Source organism: Callionymus lyra, chromosome 4 (genome assembly GCF_982586985.1).
Source record: "Callionymus lyra chromosome 4, fCalLyr1.hap1.1, whole genome shotgun sequence".
Lineage (NCBI taxonomy): Eukaryota > Metazoa > Chordata > Actinopteri > Syngnathiformes > Callionymidae > Callionymus > Callionymus lyra.
Window position 1 is genome coordinate 33637948 of NC_141821.1, and position 27719 is coordinate 33665666.

Sequence of the window (27719 nt, forward strand, 5' to 3'; positions counted from 1 at the left end):
GGTGATCTGGATACACACTTTTAGAAGAAACAATAGACGACTTGAGAAGCTCTGGGTGGTGCTGGTTGGATGTTAAATTATAAGAACAACAATATCGACAATATTCCTGAAAAGTGTTTCACAGTTTTCTCTCGAGCTGAGATGATCCTCCTCATGTGGTGTTCCAGCAGAAGGGTGAACCGGGTCTGACAGAAGCCGAGGGGGAGGCGACGAGGACTGGGCTCGTTTAAAGCCCACGGAGGTGGGAGATGGGGGTGGTCAAATACAGCTGTGCTGATGTCATCTTTTCAGTTAGGACGTCCTATGTGGAGCCCCGCTATCTTCTTTCCTCTCAAGCTTTGCAGCGGGAGTCGCACTCGCCCTCCACCCGCTGCGCCCTAATCCTCCACACTTTTATTTCTTTCCCCAGAAGCAACAGATCTGCTCCTGAATAATAGACCCTTTTTAAAAAAAAATTCATGCATTATCGCGAGAGTGCATTATAGAGCCCCTCTGATAGCCCCCTGGACCAGTGGGACCCCCGCACCACAATGGAGTATTTTCACTTTTTCTTCATCTGGTCCTGCTGGGTGACGACCGCCGACTCGATCTTCCCCTCTGCGACCCCCCAGGCTCCGGCGCCTCTCCCTAAAGGTAAACAGCCATCAAGACTTTCTCCTCACTTGAGTCATTGTGCGTCGCCGCGAACTCCAGGAGACCTTGTGCGTGTCTCTGCTCGTACCTGCTGTCACTCAGGAGATAAGGGGATCCAGGTTGAATGTATAGGATCTGCACTCGTGCACGTACACTGGCACGTCACTGTAGCAGCTGGACACAAAGAAAGGCTGCGGTTTATCACGTCCCAACTTTTCTGCTGTGCCCTTGTGCGCAAATTGCCAGGCTGTAAACATGCGAGGGTGAGAAAATCCCAAGCATTTAGGGTCTTATATTACTTTATTTAGTCAAAATGGAAATATGAAATCAAATGAAAAAGACAATTTAGACTTTCAAAATGTCCCAGTGGATGAACATGCGCAGTATAAAGTGTGATAAATCCTGCATTTTTCTTTTTTTTAATCTAAGCTTTATATAAAGCACCAGGACTACATATTTTCGCCAAAGAGATAATGTGAATTTTCTTTACAAAACAATGATTCTAATAAATCAATGGCAACATTTTAAATTTTACAAGATAGAAATAAAGTTTTGCCGATAGCAGCTTAAGATTCTTTTAATACCTTGGTGTCTGAGATCAATGTTGAATGAACTTTGTGTCTACTGTCGTAGAACACAGTTTTGACAGTAGACAACACAGTTTTGACAGTAGATTCAACTCTACTGACTTTATTGCATAATGTGTTTTAGAAAATTGTGTTTCCAGGTTTTCACCTTAAAACGTTTGAAAAACTAAATAACACCACCAAAGTCTAAGTCTTAAAAAACAAACAATTATGAAGAACAAAGTAAATATATTTTCTTTGCTTCTCTCAATATTACTCTTAACTTTAATCCAAACCAAATATCATCCAGAAATCTGAGCAAGTCATAACAACATGTATGATTCACTTTTAAAAAGTGTTTTAATGTAGACGTTTACAATAAAGTGAAGAATTGACCAGGACTTGCTGGAAGAGTTTAATAGAATGGATGAACAGACATATATTCTCCTCTTGGATGATTTTCAAAAAAAAGTATTCTGCAAACCAGAAACCAAAGTCGTCAATCAAATATATCTTGTCGTCAGAGACTCGCCCGGAGCGCTGAAAGCAGTTCAAAGGTGAAGCTATAGGTCGTATGAATTATGGCCCGGTGGCAAAATCTGGCCAGCCAAGTCATTTTTTGTGTCCCTGGATGACCTATGAATATGCCTGTGTTTGACCCTAGTGTTTTCTAACATCTAAATGTCAACGTAATCGACCATTGCATATGTATATCTGGAAGCCAGAGAGGTCGTTTACCTTGACCCACAAGGGTTAAAGGGTCTTTAAGGTCAGACTCCGACTCTCCTGACTCGTTAAAATTTGTTCAAATGTTGAAGTCTTCCACTCCACTCAGTTACTTTATAAAGTTCGCCCTTCTGAAATCTCAGCGAACAAGAGGTTACTAGTGCAAAGACCATTAACAAGTAATAACGGCTTCACTTCTCCTCCAGCCAGCTGCAAACACGGCTTTGTTTTATACAATGAGTCCCTTGAAGGTGCAGACTTCCAGGATCGATGACATGCGGTGACAAGCATTGATGACAAGCATTGATGTTTGACCAATCACAGCAGAGTGGGTGTGGTTTAAACAAGATTTCAGCTCCAGAAAAAAAACGGTTTTTCATACATTGATGAGTATAATAAAGGTCCAAGATATATTTAAGAGACACTCAAATCAACACATTAGTTGCCATTTACGACAAGATAAGGAACAGCAATTATGGATGTCAACAATAGTACTAGACTGAGACTTCCATTAGGGGCTAAACTTACGGAGAAGAAAAGGAACACACGGCTGTCAGATTGACTATTTTAAGCATATCTGATACAAAAAAACAGCTTACTTCAGGAGAGATTATCATGATGGTCATAAAATATAAGTGTCTAGTAAGAGAGCGAGGTAAACTGTTCGTGTACATTTACAGATCAAATTTAGATTGTACACAGACCCTACGTGCAGTGGCTGTATTTACGTAATTATTTACCGTCAAATTGTCTCTAATCATCATGAAATTATGGCAGTTACGATGCCGTCTTGGGTTCACAGAGTATTTATGCTTTGCTATGTTGAAAGCTTTAAATATCATTTTAAGCATCGTTAAATTCTTCAGATAAAATTGTAGCCCATGGCTCATATATGACGTTTACTGTCCAAGCGGTTTTTCAAAGCAGCACTTTTTTATTGTCTGGCAACACAACAATTATTGTGATTTTGTAGTCGCGCTGTGGGACCACCCGTTCGTTCAGACTTGACTTGTTTGTAAGCAACGAAAACAGCCCAGTGCAAAGACCCCCACCGTCTGGCTGCCTGAAAGGAACCTTTCACAGAATCACGTCGAGCTCTGCAAATTCTGCCTCCTGCCACGTCATATCAGACTGAAAACACTAAACTTGATGTTAATAAAAAAAAAAAAGCTTAGTTAAGATTCAGGACATTCACATCCTGATCTGACAACAGTGTTATTGTTAACTTTAACATAGCACACCAAAATCAAAGCAACAGGCATTTATTTTCAAGCTTTACTGCAAAGATATTGGACCAGAGTCTGTTGACAGTGTTGCTATAGAAACTTACTTCAAACTCCTTTAGGTTTCTGAGAAATGTCTCATGAGAAGTGCTTTTAGAATTCCATAAAACTAAAGCCTCATGAGATATGTCTCTGCAATCTTTCCAAGAAATGAAGATTTTCAAAAGCAATGTTATATATAGGAGGGAAGGAACCTCCACCTGAGATCAACTTTTCACTGTATAACAACAATAACTGTGGCCAGTCGTGTCACTCTGACTGACAAACACTGTTGGCAAGTAAACCTACAATCATGTCCTGAAAATGTCACTGAGTTACTGCAAGCGTGTGCACTTTTTTCACAAGCACAAATTTTCCATAGAGTTTTCTGCCATTTGCCAAACACAGGAATATTATCGCCAACACGTTTTAAATCTCAGCTACAGTTCCTCTTCAGCATTTATCTAGTTTCAATCCCAATACTGATGATTATTATTTATCAATATTTATCTATTGCGATTTGGTTACTATGATGGTCGAACAAGTTCAACGTCTTGAAACATTTAGACAGAGACTGTTATAAGTCATTTAAGCAAAGCACTGACTGACCGGCTCTGACAGAAAAAAGATTCAAACCAGATGTGAGGAGCTATTGTTTCATTACTGGTTTTTTTTGTTTGCACACCATATTGAAGCAGCTAATCCAGACAAGCAGACCTCCAAATGGTTTCCTGGCCTGGTGATGATGACATCATGCCTCATTCAGGTTAAACTGTCCGTCGACATTACCAAGCCCCTTTTTTCGGCCACGGCACCTCATTACTGTTGTTCCTGGACATTCCTATTTTCAAATCTACAACTAATTCTTTCATTTTTGTTTAATTCTAAATAACAACATTTCCTCTACTAACGTTAAAATTAAACATTTAAATTAAAATGTATTTCATGATGTAAAAACCCAAACAGAACTATGATTTGTTTCCTTTTTTTGTTAGCTAGACAGATGATGCCACATGGAGTTATAAATTCTATGTGATTTTTAAAGTGGATGGTTACTTGCTAGCTTAGTGCTAGCTGCATTCATCCTTAAGTTACATGACAATTGAAAGACTAGTGATTAAGAAAGACAAAAGGAAACTCATTTTAACATCCAAAACAACAGCAGTTAATAGGTAGGATGACCCACATATAAAATAGAGAAAACAAATTGAAGCGTGACCAGAATGAATTTGATTGAATGACCTTTTCCTGTCGGTCAATGTCACTATGTCAGGAACACTTATTAGAACTGCATTCAGGGCAAACACTCTGGTTGCCTTTGTTTTTTCACAAGGAAATGTGTAATTTACTGGACCTTTAATGAACGACCTCTGTAGGACCTTATCAAGGTGAAAATAAACATGAATTCGTTTTAGAGGTTTTTTAGAGGTGAAACCAAACATTGTGCTTTATTTTTGAACTGTGGACTGTCTTCTTTGCATGTATTGGATCCTCAGTAGTTCCCAAGATAATATTTTAATATTATCCTGGGTCTACCCTGAGGCTTCTCCCAAGTCGGCCATTATTGAAATCACCAAGCTGCTTGTGTCTACTCACTTTAGCGAGTGTTTTTCCTCCCCAATTCCAGAGAAAACTAATTTTTTGAGTTGTATACCTGTTATCTAGTTCCATTCTAGTGAATGAAAATTGTGTAAACTGTGTATGTGCGATTCCTCCCTCCCTCTAGTCGAGCTCTCCCGATTGTTTTCATTGAGCAAACAATGCTATTAGGATTGTTTGGGAAACTCATTCCGTTCAATTCCTGACTCGCGTCACTGCACCAAGGTCTGCGGGCACTCTTCTGCATACTCCAAACACATTATTCAGGATCTATTTAAAGACAGAGGAACAGCGCATGCAATGAATTTACTAAAAATCCACATTTTATAAGAGGGTGGGTTAGAGGAGGCCATTCCAGTGCCAGGTCTCCAGGATCATAAATCAAATCTCAACTTTCACTACAGAGAGAGGTTTGTGTATCAACGTGCAATCTAGTCATGACAGCCTGAATCCAGCCTTTTCATTATCTTTCTGTTGAACTTACGAACCACTTATGACTTCAGTGCATGATATTGATAGTATCTGTCAATAAAGGACACAGTTAAAGTCTTGTTTGTAGAGCAGGTAGAGCAGCTGCTAGTCAAAGTGGAAGGATCCACATATCCTCATGTTCGACTGAAATCTGAATCCCGTGATTCCCTTTAGTCCCCAAAATATATACTTGTGTTTATCCTGAGCAAGTGAGTCAGAACATTTGGGCATCAAACTGTGAAGGTTTGTGCAGACAGCCAAGCTGCATGTGGTGCAGGCGAAGAGTGTGTGTGTGTGTGAGGGTGTGTGTGTGTGTGTGTGTGTGTGTGGGAGGGGGGTGGGGGGGGTTATAAGCCTCTTCTGGAAAAGAGTTACAGGACTTAAGTATGAGCCACATTCCTCTTACTGTGCCGAGTTTATACATCACTGACGGGGGAATGTTCTGTTTATTCTGACGAGACACTTGCACTTGTTAGAATGTTGGTCATCTAAATATTCCTCAGTTGGTTTGAATGATTTAGTGAGTTTATTTTTCATTATATAAACTATCTTCTACAGCAAACCTTAATCTTTTACATAGACTTGTAATTTAAAATCAGAGAATATAATTTGAATCATTAAAACTATTTAACACACTTGAAATAAAGTTGTGTTTAGCCAAAAGGTTGAATCAAATGCAAAGTACTAAGGCAAGAAAGATACCCTAAGAAGATAGAACGATGATGAAATTTCCACCTGGTAGATTTATCTGATCAATGCTTTAAAGGCTGTTAAATCCAGTGTCAGGAAGGGCTCTAGTATTGCTTGTTTTCACATTTGTTTCAAAGTGACTTTTCGTTTCAAAGTCATTCCGATTGGACCATGCAAGAAAAACATTAAACATTATTTGATTCACAGCTGATTGGCCCACAAATGTGCATGGAAAACCCATATCCCCGAAAGAGAAGACACGGATACAGTCGCCAGGCAGCAACACGAACAAGGCCACACCTGTGGTTCAGACTCACGGACAGGTTTCCAAAAATCCAAAAGACACATTTATCCAAAACTGGAGGTTTTATCTTTGTCTCTAACATGACTTTGGCAGTCATTATAGTCTAGAGGGTTTCAGGTGCGAGACAATGGCTCAACATAGTTTAGTTCTGTCTGGAAAATAGATCAACTTGAGCATGAAACAAGCTAACATTTTATGAGTTTATGGTGACCTGTAAAATCGAGTGGATATTCCTGTCCAGTCGAGGGACAAAGCCAAGAGAAAACTTTAATACTTGCACATCTGTAGTGAAAGTTTGTTTTTTTTTACGCATCATGCCTGATCTTTGGGGTTGTTTTATCTCTTCTCTAATAGTATCCTATATGACCTTTGTACTTCTTAAACTCTTTCCATCAAGAAGATGTTCTTGTTAATTAAATAGCATTAACAAGAATGCGGTTAGGTGCAAAACATATTTTTAGATGAGCTTGTATTCTTACTATGGTTGTACGGGAAATCCAGTTTCCTCTTACATGTAGAGGTCGATAGGTTTCTTAAAACTGTCTCCAGGTGTAACTGTTTATACAAGTACTTGGGCATCTGTATGGGCTCAAATCATTCAGAAACATGGATATGCAGCTGAATGAACAAGTTAATAATAGCTTTTTTTAAATCAGAAATAACAATGCATGTTTACATCAATATAACATCCTTTGTGTCATTTATACCTTCCCACGTGTGCTTTAAAAGGCAACTAATGTGTTGCTTTAAGTGTCTCTTAAATAGATCTTGGACCTCTATTGTATCATCAGTATGTGTCTGTTTGTACAAAACTCTCTTTTCATTGAAATATTTACATTAGAAAATGTGCTTAAGCCACGCCCACTGAAAATGCTTAGTTTTTCTGGAAATGAAGTCTTGTTTACCATAACCTGTTATGTAACCATTTTGCTGTGATTGGTCAAGCATCAGGGTTTTCGTAACCGCACGTAATCAATCACGTAAGTCTTCACCTCCAAAACTCGTATAAACAAAGTGGGAGTGATTACAGCTGGCTGGAGAAGTGGGGGAAAACTCTGATAACCAAATTGTTTCCATAGAAAAATAAATTGTCTTTATACATTTCCAAGAGAATAAACAGTGAAAAAAAATTCTGTGCATTAAATCAAAAAAATGTTCTGTGTCTCCACTTTTATTTTAAATTGAATAAATACACATTACTAGTTATGGCAATGAAAACACAATGACACCATACAGGGAGATGGTAACTGGTTAAGGGAAGTATGAAAGTGAAATGTTTTTTTAACAGGGGAATACAAGATATAAAAATTATTAGAGAAGAGTTACAGTGAATGAGCTTACAGTTACCTTGGAGTCGTTCAATGGATGCAAGATTTTAAAATGATCATTAACACGCTAGATAACCTTCATAGCTAAGCCTGGTGTCCTTGAGCAAGACCCAGCTGCTGTCAGTGAGGCAATCCATTACACTCTATGACTGGATCCTTGTTTAAAATGGGAAAATGAATGGTACAGAAGATAAAGTCCTATACGAATGATTTAATTATTTTTCTTTGTAATGTAATGTAATTTTTTATCCATATGCCTTTTCCGGGATAAATAAAAAACATATATTTAAATCCTCTTTTACACTTGAAGAAGCTGCTACTCCCTTAAATCTGCATCCTTTGTTCATAACAGTTAAAGGAAATGAGATCTAAGTCCTTAAACCATGACCTATAAGAGAGTATATAGAGTTCAAGATGCTCAATAATAAGCATAAATTACCTCATCATTCTAAAAGTACAGAGCAACGGCTGAGGGTGTGGTTCACCAGTCATCATCTGAGGTCTCTGGCGTTAATATATATTTGGTCTATATCATTATTCACGACAGCCTTGAGTTTATGTAACCACCGGAAATGTTCCAGAGGTTCATGCACTTTCTTAAACTCAAGAAGGTTCAATCAATCTCTTCCAAAAATACACACATGTCTCTGAAGACATAATCAAACTGAAGTAGATGTTACGAAGTGGGTATCAAATAGTAACCAGATTGTTGACATACGTCTGAGGTCATAGAAAGAATTTTCCCTCTCTCGCCCCACATACATCAAGCCTCCATGCTTCAGTAGAATGTGCTGAATAAAAATCTCAAATATCCCAACCTTCAACCTCCAGACCTAATGGCCACGTTTAGAGCGGCCAAATGTGTGATGACTTCATGTGAGAATGTTTTTCTTTTTCAGAAAAATTGCTGGTTCTAACCGTTGCGACAGAGGAAACAGATGGCTTCCACCGCTTCATGCAGTCTGCAAACTATTTCAACTACACTGTCAAGGTAAGATATAGCCTTCTTAATGATGTTTACTGATGTCAAATTGGCTAAAGTTAACATGGCAGCACAAATGCAACAGTCCAGCCTCTAAAGTGATTACAGCTGGGAAGGAAAAAGGGGATGCAGAGACACTCCTCAGTCTGGATTTAGTGGTTAAAGCCACTGGTAAAAAAAACATTGTTGATTTGGCATGAAACCTAAATCTCATTTCCCTGCTCTGGTTCTTGTACCCTTAGTGTGACCTTCCTGTTCCAGTGTTGTTGCAGACATGGCACTGATAAACCGTCGCATACATTCAAAGCTCTAGTGAAGTTCGACACCAGCATCGAATCTTCTTATTGGATATTAAAAAAATAAAAAGTCAGTTTTTTTATTTTATTTGGGGTATTTGGTGCCTCAGCATGGATGGAAAACATGGAAGAGAAACATTCAGGATTCTTTGGTTTAGAAAAGAATGATCATGATTAGCTGCAGTTAAGCAATTTTAATATTAACACTATTCACTTATGTCATCAAAAAACTGCTTCCAACTGACTCATAATTGACACAAGAGATGTATTCATTGATGTTCAGTTTCAAGGACCTCATGGAGAGTATATTATAAGTCCCGTATATGTTTTCTTGACCTTTAAAGTGTATACTTTATTGAATATTGTTTTGATTGTTTAAGCGCTTTGTGACCCTGGTCTGGAAAAGCGCTATATAAATAGAAATTAATTACTTACTTACTTACTTACATAGTATAGCATATTTCTTTCTGCTGAAGGAAATACATTATAATACTGAAATGCTGTGATTTATCCCAGGTGCTGGGAATGGGTGAAGCATGGAAGGGTGGAGATGTGGGCCACTCGATTGGAGGAGGGCAGAAGGTCAGACTACTAAAGGAAGCTATGGAGAGTCTAGCAGATCAGGAGGATCTTATAGTCCTATCTGTGGACAGGTAAGTTTGATGCTACAGGTTTTTCTTCGTGTAAATTAAACCCAGTGACCACATTATCGTTACAAAGGGATGCTAGTTCATCAGGTGCAGAATGAACAGATTTCATCCCTAGTTTCCTTAGCAACCATCACCATGAACACACTTCAATAAATTAAAATGACACCAGTATAGAAATTTCGTTTGAGCTAATCATCTTTTTGACAGTGCCAAAGAGTTTGTTATGGCTTGAAGCACATTTTTACTCCATCAGACCTAAGTTTGACAAGTTATGAAGGGACAGGGAATACCTGTGTGAACATGTACAGCCAAGTGTGGTTACAGTCGAGCAAACAGTCTTCCTCACTTATATTACACTTCCCCTTAAATACCTGTGCAGTTGTTCATGTGGTCTGCAGAGGAGGTGTGCCTCCTACATTTCCTGCCATGCTAAATACACTGGTCTGTATATCTGACCTCTTTTACAGGCGTTGGTCAATATTTTACTACACAGCAGACACATATGGCTAATGCTACAACATGTGTGTTGAAAGGAACATATTTTATGTTTTCTTTTTTCTTTATTCACACCTGAAAGTTGTAAAATCATCAGCACTATTAAGTTCCTTCATCCTAATATTCCTGCTTCATAAAAAATGATTCAATTAAAGCCACATTTTCCACTATGTGACACAGTGAAGCTCTGAGTATTGCTCTTACTGTACTTACGGGGAAAAAGGGACTTATTCAAGTAACTTGTGGTGAAATACACCATCAGTTTTATTACAAATTATGATCATTTTGGACATTAGAGGACTGTCAGAGGAACGTGTCAAAGCGATAAAAAAGAAAAGGCAGATGTTTCAAAATATGATGCAAAAGATCCCATTCAGAAAAAAGTACTTTCAAATAGTAGAACATTAGTGCTATTTTTTTCTCTTAAAGTGACAATGACCTAAGCTGAATTCATATTCTTATTTTTTAAAACTCAGAATGTGATCAAATTGTGATCAGGGTAAAAAAAGAGAATCTCGATCACCTATAAAGTAAGTAATAGTTATTGGTAAAGCGCCTTTCTAAGACCAATTATAGAACAATATTAAAGCCACAAAGAATCAAAATCACTTTTAAAAAGATTGTAGATGTTATATAAACTAAAGCTTTCTGTTTTCACTAGGTTTCTCCTCTATAAATTTGAGTAGGCACTTTTATTTAAATGATCACGCCTACTTTGTTGCATTTGGTTAGAGTTTAAATCAAAAACATTACGTGAAACTCTTCCACGAGAGCAAATAAAATCAACTTGAACAACAGTTTCATCATAATCTGAACCAACGGAAACTTGCATTTTGCATTTTGCAGTGTAATTTTTATGAATTTTCCTGGCATTAACTGTAAACTTTTAGGGACTTTCCTTCATGTGAGGATTACACATTAAGGTCTACTTTTGTTATCCATTAACCCTTCAGTGTTCAGCATGTTTAGGGATGATGTTATCTAGCATTATATTGGTTGCTAAAACACACCTCCTGAGTAATTCTGAACAAAGAATGTTATATCTTCTATTCACTCTGCTCCCTTAGCTATGATCTTATCTTTGCTGGGGGTCCGGAAGAGCTGCTAAAGAAATTCCAGCAGGCCAATCATAAGGTGCTTTTCGCTGCAGAGGGTCTGATATGGCCTGATAAGAGACTAGCCGAAAAGTATCCCTCAGTTCGGAGTGGAAAGCGCTACCTTAACTCTGGAGGTAAGATCCTAAACCTGTAATTAAAAAATTACAAAATGCTATTTTCTCTTTTTGTCTGCTCTATTCTAGGTTAGCATGCTAAAGTACAGTAAATCCCTTAAATAACAGTATAAAATGCACCAACAAATCCAATAAAATGAACATACGTCTAGCATTAATTAATGCTTGTTCTTATTAACAGATAAATATATGGATATAAAGCTGTTCTTTGTAAGTGGCTCGAGCAGGATATTTTCCTTCCTGGAATTCAGGGAGCTTAAACTGTGCCCTCTTTCAGTTGGATGTTAGTAATGGAAGATGAAGCCACAAGAATGATATTATTATCCATTGACTGTATATTTTCACTATAAGCTTCCTGCTCGTGGAATTTCCTGTATGGCAACGTGTCACTCTCCATTCTCTAAGAGTCCTGCAGGATTTCAATTTAGCTTAGATGTTTTCTAAAAGAGGAGAAGTACAGTATATTTGGTTTAATGCAGCTTTGAGATGATGGATGTTCAGTACACTGAATTACTGCTTTGCTTGCGGTCATACTCATGGTTTGACCTCCCGTGTCGGATTCTAGCCACCTCAGTCTGATCAGAGAACCATTATAGCATTCACTGTCGTCAACATGACTTGTGGATTTGTCTCAGGCCTCTCAAATGTTCTACAGTTTGTCTAAAATTGCTGGGTTTGTTTGTGTTGAAGGGTACCGCCCAAGTGGCCATTTGGGCTTTTTTTCCCTTGCAGCAGCTGGACACAGGGGAAATAGCTAAAGACGGGATAATGTCTGCCGGACAGTTGTTTTTGTGTGCAACAGCCTTGTCTTTATTGAAGGATTCAAACGAGCCGAAGCTCACGATATTTTACCAAAGATACAATTTTCGTTGACAAGTAAATTGTGAACTGCTTAAACTATATCAGACAGATCAGATTACCTGTTTACTGTTTCTGAGGCTTGCCTCAGGATGCCAAGTGGCACACTAAAACAACCCAGAGAAACCCTGCAATCTGTGCTTGTGGTCATTGTCCTTGAGCAATGCAAGGACAGTGGAAAAGTTAAAGAGTGATTGCCATGAGAATCTGCTTTTAGAATGGGCACAAGTGTTGTGCAGACAGTCACAGCAGCCAGAATGTGGCGAGTTGTTTAGATAGCAACAGTTTTATTGCTCCTTGTTGTAGTAGTCAAATCTGTGTATAGGAAAACTGGCCAAATTAACACCACGTATAAAGACGAGGATTTTGGTGTAAACAGTCACAATTAACGCAAACAGGCTGGCAGTAACTTGGCTCGTAAAGTTCTCTCAACATTTTTTAACTGCTGCAATTTTCACTCTCTTTATAACTTGCAGGTGTCATCGGATATGCTCCTTACATACACAGAATTGTTTCTCAGTGGAACCTTCATGACAACGATGACGACCAGTTGTTTTACACAAAGATATTCCTGGATCCTTTACAGCGAGTATGTGTCTTTTTTGTCAGGTGACTCAGTGTTTAATGTTTCTAAAAAATGTTTTTTCTCCTTTCAGGAATCTCTCAATATGACCTTAGACCATAGGTGCCAGATTTTCCAAAACCTGAATGGAGCAGTCGGTGAGCAACTTGTCAAATTCAGTATCTTAACATGCAGCTTCTCTTCATGCTGATGCACATATACACTGATGAAAACCCAACCTTAGCTTCGCATGTAAATATCTGCTGAAGGGTTTAAGCTATATAATGAAATATATTATTTGATTATTATTATTATTTATTTTGGGGCTGAACTCGACCATCAATAGTGTATAAAATAAGATGCTCATTTATTAAGATTGAGAGTCATACATTTAGTCAACCTTAATAATTGATGGTTTTATTCATTCAAAAAGCTTTCTGGTGATCAGTGTAAATTAATACCTAGTTGAGATTCACATTACACTTATTCTGTAACTCCCTAAATATCATTTTAATATGGCCCTACTGTAATAGGATAATACTACAATAATAATGACTATTTCACTTTTGACAATACAACATAGGAAGAAAATAAAAAATGTTCACATTAGCAAGACTAATTTAGCTCCGACTGCCCTCAAGTTATGTCTACAATCAATATTACTAGCAATAACAGCTGAAAATATTCCATTCTGTTGTACCTTCAATAGCAGAAAGAGCCAGTTTGATTTATTTTCTTTATTACTTCTTATTTGCTATGGGGATGGAGAAAATGAAGGGTAAGGCTCCCTGGACGATGAAGTTTGCTGACGATATAGTGGTTCGACTGAACAAAGGTAGTGAAAAACGATGAGTTCAAGTATTTAATTTATATACGTAGTAATGGACTGAGATTAGGGGAGGTGGCGAGAAGAGTTTCCACCAGAAAGTATGTCCAAGAAGGGTTCAATTGGAGCTCTTCCTGTGGCTTTGCGGTTTCTACCCCACACTTTAGAATGCTAACAGTATGGATATTCTTTTTGCATGATACATTTAGATCACTCATTTATAGATGTACAGGCAGTGAACATATTTCTCTTCTATTGGCAGATGAAGTGCTTCTCAAATTTGGAACAGGCCGAGTAAGAGTTAGAAACACAGCGTACGACTCACTTCCTGTTGCCGTCCATGGCAACGGAAACACTAAAGTAAGTAATAAAAGCACCCTCCTTCAATGCATTTTGATAATTATCTGTCTTAAAGGATGGTTAGTTTTTAAATCTATCTGCATCGGTATTCTGTGATTTCCTCTTAGCCAAATCAGACTCACCACAGAAGGTTCTTTGAAGTTCGTGATCCCCTCAAATAAATATACTTACTGCTGCTTGATACTTGCCAGTTGCTCCGGCTATAAAGCCAGCTCATTATTCATTCAGAGTAGCAAGTCCTGGCCAAAGCCAGTCCATAATTTCTGTGGATGTGTCCCCCACTTTATGTGGGCTATCATTCTCCGTACTTTCGCAGAAGGAAAAACCAAAACTTAAGACATCATCATCGGTGGACACTCTGGGTCATCTTTGATTAAAAAGAAGATGGCAGCAGCATGAAATGCATTTTGTGTTTATTAACATTTTTTCATCATGTTACTCGACAGATGTACCTAAACTACCTGGCAAACTATGTTCCAAATGCATGGAACTATGAAAATGGCTGCAGCGTCTGTGACGCTGACATTTTGGACTTGTCAGAACTACCAGTAAGTGTTTAAAATGTACAAATGATCATATATGTATCATATACTGTATACATAAATTGATTATATCAGTTGGATGAAATGTCTTTACATTCTAATTGTAATAGTACATGTATGTGGTTGAATTTAATTGGAATGGCAATAATGCAAGTTGATGTTGAAGGAATCTTTTGAGAAAACAGATGAGATAGCAAGCATATCAGACTGACACACAAACATTTTTTAAGGGTAAGACACATAAATATTCCAGATATATTACAGGACAAGGCAAATATAGTAGATAAGAAAAGTATCCAAACAGGGGAAAAGCCAAAGACTGGTACCAAGTGTAGCCAGACAGACCAAAGGTACGCTGGATCACTAGACTGGTAGGTTGTTGTTGGATGATGTGGTGGACAAGAGCAGCAAATTGAAGGCTTTCCCAGAGAACAGGTGAAGAATAAGTGTGGTAATGGTAATGAACTGTTACAATCAAACCTCAAATCAGAAGTACTGTACATTCAAGAGTTGATGTTTGAGTCCTGTGTATTCCACACCTATGACACATGGAGGTTTAAGTCAATGACCGACATCAAGTCAAAACTAAATACTAAAGTATTTTTTCACAAGTTCTTCTTGTTAATTTAAGCAAAAATGTAAAAAGTAGAATTGACCCCGTTTTACACTTCAAGCAAGAGGAACAATTCCAGGGACATCGGGCAGAGGAAGTGCTGGACTGCTGCGGTACAGGATATGGTTTCTATGGTTTTCATAGGTCTTATTTAAAGGGGAGTCACTTCTACCAAGCATGTCTTTAGTGGAATTCCCAGTGTGGTTCTTTTCCCCCCCACAATGGTAAGTTCTGGTGGCTTTACTGAAAATGTGTCGAAGGCCTCAGCTCAGGCTGGAGCCTGAAAGAAAAACGATCACAGACTCAAGGTGACATCTTTATGATGCCGTCACCCAGCAGTGAGAAGAAAATCATTTCTAATGCAGGAAAATACATGAGTTTTTGTTTTATTTTGACCACAGCAGACATTTTATTTGTTTCAACATGATCAGTTTCACACAGCAACTCTCCAGGAACTACACAATTTTAGTTTGTATAGAAGGAACTTAGAGCTAAACCCTAATACCTTTTCAGGCGAAATACTCAACTATCCACCATCTTCCCAACACAACAAAGCTGACACCAAAACAGAGGAATGTTCATCATCACGGATTGATTATGTATTTTTAGTACAAAAGAATCCCTGATAATTTGAGTAAATGAGAGTGTGTTGGTTTAATGAGACTAAGCTGTGCATCATTCCAGATGAGAGATTTCGGACGTCAAACTTGGATCTGATCTGAGCTTGCGTCCTTGTTTCGTGTTTTACATTCATTATCGATGGCTGTGAAGTCAAAACTCGGCAAACTCATGCCTCGCATATGTGGAATACCAAGGGATGAAATTGTTCCAAAGAAGGTTCTTTGAACTTAAAAAGTTTGTGCCGTTTCAAAGGGACGACTGTTCATTGTAGATTTAGGTGACTCTGGTACCTTCGTGTCTCATGGGGTTTGCTCTGTGTGTTTCTGAGTGACTATGCTCTAGTTTCACATCTTTAAAGCTCTTATCGTACAAACAATCGTGGTCTCTTTTGAGAAGATTTGTTGAGCACTAAGGCTGTTGTTCTGAACAGCTACCAAACTGTAACATATGCTCTAATCCAGTCATTCCAAAGTGTGGCCCGGGGACCATTTGCAACCCTTTAGCAGATATAATGTGGCCCATGGTCCCTTTTATAAGGGGGGTTATTCAACCAGTTGATTTAAAATACATTTTAACGTTTTAAATGCAACACATGCTTGACATGACACGATCCAATAAATGTAATGAAAACACGTCAAAGTGATGCTAAGATGTTTCCAATCTCTCAATACTGAAAAGCAGACAAGTTCCCGATCTTGTTAAATTGGTTGAGGATAAATGAGCTTAAATGTTGAGGTCCCAAACTTGAGAACTCTTGGTATGATTCTGGTGTAAACATTTGGTCCCTGCTCCTGTGGCCCTCCTTAAAACATGTTTGGCCCTCCCTGCTCTAAACAGGAAATGAAAGTACCATCTCCATGAGCCTTGAGCGAAAGGTTGAGGACCTAATTGGTCAGGAGTTTAATTTCTAACAACAGATACAATACCAGAAGACTAGGTCATGACTGAATGAACCAAATCCTTAGATCTTTAAAGCCCTGTTCTCTGTCTATATTATTCAATTGAGGTGTTTCTGGTATCACAAGGGTTTAAGAGGGTTGCCATTTTTTGGTACTTTTGTAGGAAAGTCTTACGGACAGCAAGGCACACAAAGAGCCAGGGAGACGGATTACAACTGAAGCCTGACTCTGAATCGCAGTGATTACTGAAGACGCTGCACGAATCCGTCTCAAATCCTTAACAAAACTGTGGCTTGACCCGGCAAGGAATTTGTGTGGTAGGTGTGTGCATGCATGAGGGAAAAAAAGGACGTTCTGGGCAATCGTCTCACTGCTGCCAGAGCTTTTTTATGTGTTGCAGTGACAATGTGAGCTCACGTTGGCACAATTCCTCCTGTGGTTCCAGAAAGTCAGACATTGCGGAACTAGAAAATTAGACGCTTTTGCTTGGTTCCCTTTTCATCCCCTGCCCAGTCATTCATTGTGTGCGGGTCACGGAGATCAACAGTGTGCAGTGTAGGCTGGAGGAAAAGCATGGGAAAAAGTTCTCTCCCTTTTAGTGTCCCTTTAAAATATCCTCCAACTTTTCAGTCACTCAAAATCTGCTTTCAGGTGTAGCACACAGTTCACAGCCACATTGATTTCAATGTTTAAGAATTCTTCTGCAATGTTTGAGTGATCCATGATTGATGTGAAACTCTTGTTTAAACTGACTTTCATTGCGACTTCTCTAATGTAAACAGGAACTGCCGCAAGTGTGGGTTGGAGTGTTCATCGAGCAGCCTACTCCATTTCTTCCTGAGTTCTTTCAGCGGCTGGTGAATTTAGATTACCCCAAAGATAAGCTCAACATTTTTGTGCACAACAATGTGAGTAAGAGCAGCTGTGGCTGTCATGAGACATTCTTTCCCCCGTGTCTATACAGTACGTGTTTCAGAATCTAACCCACTATTCGTCTCATCAGGAGGTGTATCATGAGAAGCACATCCAGAAGTTTTGGGAAGCAAATAGAAATATGTTCAACAGCTTCAAAGTTGTTGGGCCGGAGGAAAATCTGAGTCAAGGAGAGGCCAGAAATATGGGCATGTATGTGATAATTGAATCTTAAATATGTCAAAATAAAACAAAATGTATTTATTTTTTATAAAAATGTAACTTCAGTTTCCTAATGTATTTTAATCTCTATATTGTTTGTTATTTTATTATCCAACCACCTAATTTGACGACTAAAAAACTAAAATTAAAAAAAGGTTTTCATCTTATATACACAAAAGAAAATTGTTAAAAAAAACAAGCATTTACTTTCTGAATTGAAATAAGTGGCTGTTTAGCGTATCAAAAACATAAAAAAGTATTTTGTGAGCTACAATTATGAGTTTTCTTCTTTTATTTATTTTCTTTTGTAATGAGACATTATTTAAAAACATTGGATTTTTTACATTTTATTCATCATAGTTAATATACTTTATATTTCATTTTATATTTGGAGACACTGTTACAGTTGTATCTTTTATAACTTAATCTAAAGTAAAGTTGTTTTTGGGGGGCTCTATAATACTATATATAAATATTTTGTTTTATATAATTGTTCTTGTCAGACAGCTAAATATTTATGTCAAAATATACTGTAGATGTAAAAACCTTAAGCAATAATTTTGATTTGTTAACTTCAAGAGACACCTAAGAGAGCTGTGGTACCATGAATTAGCAATTTTCAAAATCATAGGTTGCTGAGGTGACAATTTACTTTTTGAGGCCTCATTGAAATTGAAGGTAAATGTCTTGCTTTAGTGGAAACATCCCTAAATGTATGTGGTTGATTCACAAGTCTTTCATTTTTTCCAGAGTCATATAATCTTGAAGATAATTGTTGTAATCATACATGAGACGGTTTATCTATCAGCTCGTGAATTTTATTTCATGACAGCAGACATTTTTAAAAGTGTTTCACTGTTATTATATTTGATTTTCAGTGTATTTGTTCCAACAGGGATCTTTGCCGCACAGACGCTTCATGCGGCTACTACTTCAGCATCGACTCAGACGTGGTGTTGACCAACAGGCAAACACTGAAGCTTCTCATCGAGCAGAACAGGTGAATCTTCTTTAAATAAGAAGTCTACTGGGAATATGTTGTAACCTCTAAAGCGCAGTGCCAAAGCCACAAAGCATTACATCATGCAGGTTTAAATATAAGTGACCATATTTTCCTGTTTGTGTCTTGATGCATGAAAATAGCGAAACCAAAATGTCACTTTGCATTATTCGCAAAAGCAAGAGTGCACACATTTTAAATTTGTGCTGTGACCAGTCCACGTGGCAGTCTTGTGGCTATGATTTAATGATCTGCATGCAAAGATTTTCCAAGATATTTTAAGTCATTATGGTAATTCTCTCCATCCTCTGAGGCCATTGAGGAACCCTTTTAAAGTTCAGATCATGAGTCTGGTGGATCAATAAATACTTTTATTTATGATTCTGTTCAATTAAAATGTTTAGAAAAAGCCTTCCATTTCTAAATCACAGTAATAAAACAAACTCTTGCATTGCTGGTTCAAATTAGACATGTCTAGATTTCTATGGATGTTTTTTGGGGACTTGGCAGAGATCACAGCTTTCCGTCTGAAGCTTGATCCCCTTTTGATGCCGCACATGGTCTGTAGCATGTGAGGAGCAAAAGCAGTTGTCGGGTCTTTGAGGTACTGCTGGCTTTTATCTACTGTGACAGAATTATCATTTTCTCACTTTTTGCCCCACATTTCCTTTTTGTTTTTTCACAGGAAGATAATTGGCCCCCTGGTCACCCGACACAGCAAGCTGTGGTCCAATTTCTGGGGAGCCTTAAGCTTGGATGGTTATTATGCCCGCTCTGAAGATTATGTCGACATTGTGCAGAGAAAGCGAGTGTAAGTGTCTTAACAGCTCAATGAATTTCCCGTTTTTTTTGCTCATCCTGTTATTTGGACTCATTTAAGGCATCTATGAATATGGTCTTTTAAAAGAATGACCTCAGGGACCCCATCCCCCCTACAGCTGCAACAATTGACAGTGAAAAAAAATCCTAATATTTCAAGACAATATTTCACATGCCTGTCAAGCTAGAGGCTGAAGCAGATGGACTTACTCACAAATTCTAAGTGCTGTTTTGGACTTAATTTATGAAACAGCTAATGGACGAAATATTGAAAATATTGTCTCTGGCTTCCCCCATACTTCCCACAGTGTCTGCTTACTGCCATGATGTGGAAACTATTGCATTTTTTTTAACTTGCCATTAAGTTACTAAACAAGATTATGCTCTTGTCCTGTAGGTTTGTGGTTTTATCTTCCTGGTAACTTCAAAAAGTCTCCATACTTCATAGTTCTGAAATCAAATGAGTTTGTGTTAACCCTTGTATTATCTCTGGGTCAAGGTGACCCATAAGCCTGAAAACAAATGTGTTTGTGGTATCCCTTGTGAAGGTAAACAACCTACCTGGCTTCCATAAATACATATACAGTGGTGGAGGTTGGGTCACCTTGACCCTGAGATAACACAAGAGCTAAGCAGTTGGTGGTTATGTGACACTCACAGAACAATTCTGTTCACGATTTCAGGACTGAAAAAAAATAAAAGCTGTACCAAAAAAAATAAACATCTTTCAGAATACTTTTTCACACAATCATCATCTCAACAAACAAACTTCTCGCTTGGAAAATGTCAATCTGCAGCTCAGGGCTACACAAGCAAAACATTTTTCATCTCATTCATTCCACAATTCCATCTTAGAAACAAGCTTCTCATGTCAATGTCTTGTTGTTTCTAGGGGTGTGTGGAACATTCCTTACATGGCTCACGTTTACCTCGTCAAGGGCAGTACATTGAGGAATGAGCTGAAAGAAAGGAACTACTTTGTTCTGGAGAAACTTGACCCAGATATGGCTTTGTGTAGAAATGCCAGAGAATTGGTAAGACAACGAATCTCTGCAAATGACCGGATGTTCACTTGACGTTATGATAGTTACAAAGTCTTTAAAAGGGCCATAGAATGTAAAAGTACAACTATTAAGATGTTATTGAAAATATAGCAGAACATTTTGGCTTCCTCTACATTATGATTTAAACTCCAATGTAAGTGTTAAATATGCATTATAATTCACAACCATAAAACACCAACTTTCACACTTTTTACTTTATAATTTAAAAATAGACATACTACCTCTTAAATTTTGTTGAATTTGTGAAATTTCTCTGAAGCAAGTTTAATAAAAACAGCAAGAAACACCCACACAAATCATGGAATATCAGAAGCATCATTCTATGGGCTTTTTAATATCATAACTGAAAGGTTTGAATCAGTCTTTTCCCCTAATTAATATACATCAGAGCTGTCAATTAAAGAAAAACATCCCAGTGAATAGAATTGTATTTGTTTATTTGCTAGTTGACCATTAGTTATGATTTATTATTAAATATTTTACACTGAATTTAAGAGTATATAGATTAAAAAAGTAAAAATAAAAAATATATCCAGTTACTTTATTTTGGCTACAACTGAAATCTCAAGGACATTTAATGGCCAAAATAGGGTTATATATATTGGGTGGTTTGTATTGACAGCCTTGATATATAGAAGCCTGAAATTAATTTGTGGTTGTCTGTCAAAGGCATGATTCTGTTTGGTATGATGTTTTGTGTTACACTTGCATATGTATGCAACTATACCTACAATACTTGTCAAAGGATTCCATCTTGCTTGTTCAACTTTTTAACCAATTCTCCCATGTTCTGCACTTCTCTTGGGACAACTCTTCCTATCCACATGTTTAATAACTCCGTGGCCTTATCTTTCCCCTCGCATGAGTTTCTCACAAGAACCCCCCCAAAAACAACACCAGCTACAGTGGGAATCTCCTTCTATTTCATGCATTTCCTCTCCTCTCCAGTTGCTATGTGTGGGGCATCTGAGCTGTCACTCTTTCTCTCGTATTGTGAAACAGAAATTGATGATATTCACATATTGCTTCTCCTTTATTTTAGACGAGTCACAGAGAAAAAGACTCACCTTCTCCGGAATCATTCCATATGCTCAGGCCCCCAAAGGTTTACATTCATCTTTAACTAATGTGTTTCTTTACCATGCATTTTGAATGGGTTAGCACTCATTGGCCAAACATAATATTGATCCGGTGATTGAGAGAACACAGTTGGAATGGAATTTTAAATCAATAAATACTTTTTAGCCACATACAAAAATAAAGAAATACCACAATATTTAATAAAAATAACAGTAAAATATTATAACATCTGACTTTGATTACAGTTGTCGAGAATGTCTCTCAAAATACAAATGCACTTGAAATGTGCAGAAAATGAGGTTCTTACGTAAGTTACATAAGACATATTTTATGAGTGATGTAATTCGCTGGTCTCGGAGGGGAAGATAGACTTGGACACGTCCTAGCAAATGTGGTTTCTCCTCAGTTTCCCGGAATATATTGGGCCCTGAGCCGTAGGATTCTTGCCCATGGTTGTGATGCGATCTTTAAGACTTCAAATAAACCAATATTCAAATGTATACCAGGTTTAAAGAACCGTCAAGTAGGAGCAAAGAGAGAGTCCACATGCAATTCCCCTGTCCTGATGAATCTCACAGCTACAACAGCTGCTCCCTATAAATCTCATGACTGATCTCAGACTAGGCTCCAGCACTACAACTTTCTTGGCCGCATTCGATATTTCCATAGAACCGTTTCCAAACAAGAAATGTTAGAATCTGTCCCCGATTGGATCCAATATTGTTCACGTTTCTATTGTCTTGACAAAGCCTAGTCTGATGGAGTCCAGATCCCCTCTACACTCCCTGTGCTTCACCGTAGATAGAGAACCTGGAGTTTCTTTGTCTCCCCCCTTACCTTCCCCTCCCTCCCTCCCCAGCTCACTTCACTGCTCCGTCCTGTCCTATTCCCAACCAACCACCCCCACCACTCCACAACCATAAATAATCCTAGATTATTTATATCGCATCTGTTTCCATTCTGATTCTGTCCAAGTAAAAAATGATTTCAGTGTGTAAAAACACTCAAATCACACTTATCTCTCTTTTTAATGCAAATTTTGACAGACTGTAGGTGAGTGCTACCCACATCTTACTTATTCACGTTTTGAAAAATCATGTTTTAAACCATTTGCCTTTAATTTACTGTGCTTGAACTGACTGAACTTTCATGTTTGCAACAGGGAATCTTCATGTACATAACAAACCTCCATGAGTTCGGAAGGCTGATCTCCGCAGCCAACTACAACACGTCACATTACAACAGCGACCTGTGGCAGATATTTGAAAACCCTGTGGTGAGTGTTTTTTATTTGTAGTCGAGCCGATCACCTGAGAACAGATGCTCAAAAGCATTTTGTGATAAGTCTGACTGGAGGTGATTTACTGGCTCGTAAAGTCTTGGACATGACCTGTGGGAGAGAAGATATTTTCTGTTAGGTATGCTGCATCGGAATTGGTCCAATATTGTCTACAGTCTGCTTATCCTCCTTTACAGGAGTGGAAAGAGAAGTACATCCATCCAAACTACAGCAAAATCTTTACTGAAAACGACATGGAAGAGGTTTGTATTTCTTTTTTCAAAATATGTTTCTTTCATTTAGAAGTCTCCATGTAGGTGAGTGTGACTTAAGTCTATTCTCAATAGTCTCTTTGTCGGTTCTCGTGTGTTACAGCCTTGTCCAGATGTCTTCTGGTTCCCGGTTTTCTCAGCGAAGGCCTGTGATGAAATCGTGGAGGAGATGGAGCATTATGGGTCGTGGTCTGGAGGGAGACACGAGGTCGGTCCTGTTAGTTCAGCTTCAGTGTACACACACACACACACAGACACACACACACACACACACATACACACACACACAAGTCATGTTGGTGCCCACTGTCTCATAAAGCCACCTGTGTGTCCGTGACTGTTGCATTTAGAAACGTAAAGTGCTTGTGAAAACAACTTGAATAGAATGATTTAATATTTGCTGAAAACAGAACGGTACCTCTGACCTCTTTGTATAATTTGGTTTGGTATAATTTTAACACCTTTTCTGAGACCGTGAAGTAAGAACATAAAACAACATAAAACCAGAAACCGACAAGAGCCTTCTCTTGTTTTGTTACACTCTTCTTACACTAGGGGGAGTCAGAAACAGTATTTTCAATCATACAAAGTTGGGCTTTTAACTCTTTTCCCCTTAATAATTGCCATTCTTTTAAAAAAAAAAACTGACCCCTAAAACTTTTAATAATTTTTAAATACACATTTGCATAAACATATGTGCTCTGATTGGAAGTAGGAACCAATAAAGCATATAGACAGAAGAAAACGCAGACCTCAGAATGCCTAAATAAATAAATATAAATATCCTTATAGTTTTGATCCAACATCATTAGAAGCAGAAAAAAACAGTATCCTTTTTCAAATGGTTTACTAGGAATGAACACAAAAAAACATTTTCTCTAAGCGAATTAGGCCTGCAGCTTCTCACCAGACACAAATAAGTTCTCAAACTCAACCACCAGAGTTTATTTTTCCCATAAATAGAGGAATGTGTAACTAACAAATTGTGGGGGAGCAAAACGTCTTTCAGCTGTTTCTTTGTTTCCTTCAAATCTTTTTATAACTAATTATAAAACCGATCAATGTCTCGTGGATTATTTATAAAAATGTATACATCAGATGGAGGACGTGTGATATAATCTAATGGGCAGCAAATTAACCCTGAGAAATAAAAAAAAACAGTCAAACATCTTTGATTCTAATTAAAATAATTAAACAATAATGCATTTTAAAATACCTTTAAAAAACAGAGCAAGTAAAAAGTATCTTATTTCTTCTATCATTGTCCTACATTTTAACCCTCTCTTAATCTCTTGTTGTCCATTTTAAATATTTATTTTCATTTTTTTTCTTAAAGGAGGCCATGACTATATTGAGAGCTGCTCAAAAACCCTTTAATAGATTTTTGGGCCCAAACGGTTATTTAAATTAATCTGTTCCTTGTCCCTTCTTTAATGTTTCCAGGAGAATGGATAAAATCAGTTAGTGACATAAGTCATTTTTCTTACAGACATAAAATATCTTCTTTCGTGGCAATAATGAAAAAAAATCCCACTGACACGTCATACTTTAGATCCATAACAGTGGTTTCAATAATCACTGAGATGAGATTAAAATATTTCATTTTCTAAAAGCTTTTTTTTGGCTGATGTTGGGCAGTGGGCTTCAAATTTCCTGGTCTGTTGATGAAAGACCCTGCAGGGCACAAAGTAGAAAGTCATTAAAGAGGGATGACATGGTCGTAATGGATTGAACATGAATTTCAGAAAAGTTTAAAATACATTTATTTTACTATTTTCCCAGATTATTGTGCTCAAGTATTCCAGCATTCTCTCGTCTTATTCCTCTATTGCAGCAGTGAAGAGTGTGTTGTCAAAGAATCAGCTACACGTGTTGTTGATGAATTAGAAGCAGATGCAAATCTAAGGCAGGGAAATTATTTCTTATGTTGCCTTGTAAACTTTATGACAGCAACGAAGGCTTTGTTGTGTCTGAGGTCTCAGGGAGCTGCTGCTTTCAAGCTACTATTTACAAAGTGTTTTGGGAAATTGAGCAAAGTGGACCAGATGTTCATTTAGTTTACATCGTGATAGGGGGTTCATGCCACATAGACATGCCCCACATTGTAATCCATTTTTAGGACTTCTTCTAGAGATGTGGGCGTCTTTAGAGGGTGATTGAAATTTAAAATAAATGCTATATTTTTTTATTCTCCAAGTAAGGATAAAGAAGGGATGGAGAGTAAACCTTGTTTAATTTTTTTAATGATTGTATACCATCATCAAACATAAACGTTTCCACAATCAGAGCCACTTTCCGCTACCTTATAAAATGTGTCTTTGAAATAATCATCTCACTTGTGTCAAATGTATTTATGGTCTCCTTCTCGCATCTTGCAGGACAAAAGGATTTCCGGTGGGTATGAGACCGTGCCAACGGACGACATTCACATGAAGCAAATCGGCTTCGACAAAGAGTGGCTCCATTTCATCAGGGAGTTCATATCGCCAGTTACGTTAAAAGTGTTTTCTGGGTACTACACCAAGGTAAGTACGAGCAGAGAGTTATTAACCAATCTTAATACAAGCCTGTTACAATTAGAATTGCATGCAGAGAGCAGATCTTCTAAGATTATTGTTGCTATTTTCTACAACACAAGCTGAAATATCAAGCGTTGCCCTGGTATAAAGATAAATCTCGCCTATGGTAGCCTGAATGAATAAACTCTGAAGAGAGAGGAAAGAATAAACGAGTTTCATTACTTTTTACCTAGTATATGATATGTAGTCATCTTGCCCCCCTTCACTTCCCTTTTTAAACTTTCTTACTTTACAGTGGAAATTCAGGAAATATAGATCTTTTTTCATGTTATATATTTGGTTTGGATTTAATTGAAATTGGACGTATTAATCTACATGGGGGGTCTTTTTTGCCCCTTGTGAATCCTTTCCCTTGAGTTGATCTAGTTTACCTCCCCCCTAAAAACTTCATTGAGATGTTAAGGAATTTCGTCAGACAGTTTGGGAGTCAATAAGAATTTAATTATACAAGACATTTATACTTACTAACTTACTTACTTACCATTGAATACTCTTTACCTCTTGAACTGTTAATGTCAACAGTTTTCATAGTATAACAATGCATTAATATTCCAAAACTTTCTAGCACAACCCATAGTAACCACAAGCGTTGCACAGCCTACCTGGCAGAGGGAATTAGTCATTATTTCTCATTATTGACTTATGGGTCTAGGCTGATATCTAACAACTCTAACTGTGACTAACAACTTTATACATTCATGTCACAGGGCTATGCTCTTATGAACTTCGTGGTAAAATATACACCTGGTAGACAGTCCTACTTGAGACCCCATCACGACTCCTCGACGTTCACCATCAACATTGCCCTCAACAACAAAGACACAGACTTTGAGGTAAGAACTCTTCAAGGATAATGAGGAAATGAATCGCGACCTGATGACCTGACCCTAACGTTTTGTTTTTTTCTTCAGGGAGGTGGTTGCCGATTCCACCGATACAACTGTTCCATTGAATCACCCAGAAAGGGCTGGACCTTTATGCACCCAGGACGTCTGACACATCTCCACGAAGGCCTACCCACGACCAACGGCACCCGCTACATCGCGGTGTCCTTCATCGACCCCTAATTTTACTTTTTTCGCTGCCCTGGAAATTAGTCGTTAAACAAAGCAGATGCTTTTTTATGGTGCTTTTTAAAATGTTTGAGTTGTTTTGTGTCCCAGTGTGTGAGTTAAATCGACTTCTTTAAAAGAATGAGAAATACAATTAATCTCTGTCAAACAGAGTGAGACGAGGAAAAGAAAATATTGCAGTTGTGTCTCAATTCAAAATTCTACTGAACAAGTACTTGTTGGGAGAGAATAAAAAGTACAAATTCCTGCCAATATTTTTAATATGCCCTTGAAAACACCAAGTTCATGGTTAAATTCAAATAACTGTTAAAACGTTGTTGAAATATTTGATGCCTTTAAATCTAATTTGTTCAATGTCCAATCAAACTGAGCAGTAATTTTATTTTTCTATTCATAACGTGGAAGAACAATGGGACATATTTGTGTGTTCAACCATTTTGTTTGACTGAATGGGTATTTGTGTTTTACTTGAAATCCACAAATCTGTTTTAGAATCATTCTCCCAGTTTGCATTGCCAAGGTTGTCCTTTTGGGTGAGATATGCATTGCAATTTGTTTTTTTTATTTATTCCAAAACTGAATAAAAGGTGATGAAACAGATTTTGTCCGTTTTGACTTCAAATTCAAATTTGACTCATTTTCTACTCATGTTGACTAAAGGTTGGGATTATTTTCAGTGTAATTCATTCCTTTTTGGAGTTAAAGGCAAACATGCACGTCCATTTTAGTGTAGTGACTGGAGCACAGTTGTTGTCGTCTTCACTAATGTTAGTACTAATGTTAGTGTTTCATCTCATTTTTCAAATTAGTCAATACCTTTTAAATTGTAAATTAAAAGGTGAAAGTTTCTACTTAATCACCCGCAATAACTTGAGCACATCTCAAATACCATATAAAAGATAAAA

At 37.7% G+C, this 27719-nt stretch overlaps 1 protein-coding gene across 2 annotated transcripts; it reads left to right on the forward strand.

Moving 5' to 3' along the window:
• The first annotated feature begins 320 nt into the window (after positions 1 to 320).
• On the forward strand, positions 321 to 27414 carry plod2 (procollagen-lysine, 2-oxoglutarate 5-dioxygenase 2). 2 transcript variants are annotated; one of them, XM_087789921.1, is made up of 20 exons: positions 322 to 633; positions 8479 to 8570; positions 9374 to 9510; positions 11070 to 11233; positions 12568 to 12680; positions 12748 to 12811; positions 13742 to 13839; positions 14286 to 14387; positions 17297 to 17422; positions 17518 to 17639; positions 18544 to 18648; positions 19334 to 19459; positions 20360 to 20501; positions 21574 to 21636; positions 22774 to 22887; positions 23088 to 23153; positions 23266 to 23370; positions 25541 to 25687; positions 26449 to 26574; positions 26653 to 27414. In XM_087789921.1, exons 1-20 carry the CDS (start codon positions 531 to 533, stop codon positions 26806 to 26808), a joined length of 2271 nt encoding a protein of 756 aa, XP_087646047.1. In that variant the 5' UTR covers positions 322 to 530; the 3' UTR covers positions 26809 to 27414. The 2 variants fall into 2 exon arrangements, with proteins under 2 accessions (XP_087646048.1, XP_087646047.1); XM_087789922.1 differs by lacking the exon at positions 21574 to 21636 and having other exon boundaries at positions 321 to 633.
• Positions 27415 to 27719: the final 305 nt, after the last annotated feature.

Excerpts from the sequence above, each read along its gene's own strand:
- plod2 (XM_087789921.1), top strand. The coding sequence starts at position 531 with ATGGAGTATTTTCACTTTTTCTTCATCTGGTCCTGCTGGGTGACGACC. Across the intron at positions 11,234-12,567 it reads GCGCTACCTTAACTCTGGAG|GTGTCATCGGATATGCTCCT; the intron begins GTAAGATCCTAA and ends TATAACTTGCAG. Across the intron at positions 14,388-17,296 it reads TGGACTTGTCAGAACTACCA|GAACTGCCGCAAGTGTGGGT; the intron begins GTAAGTGTTTAA and ends TAATGTAAACAG.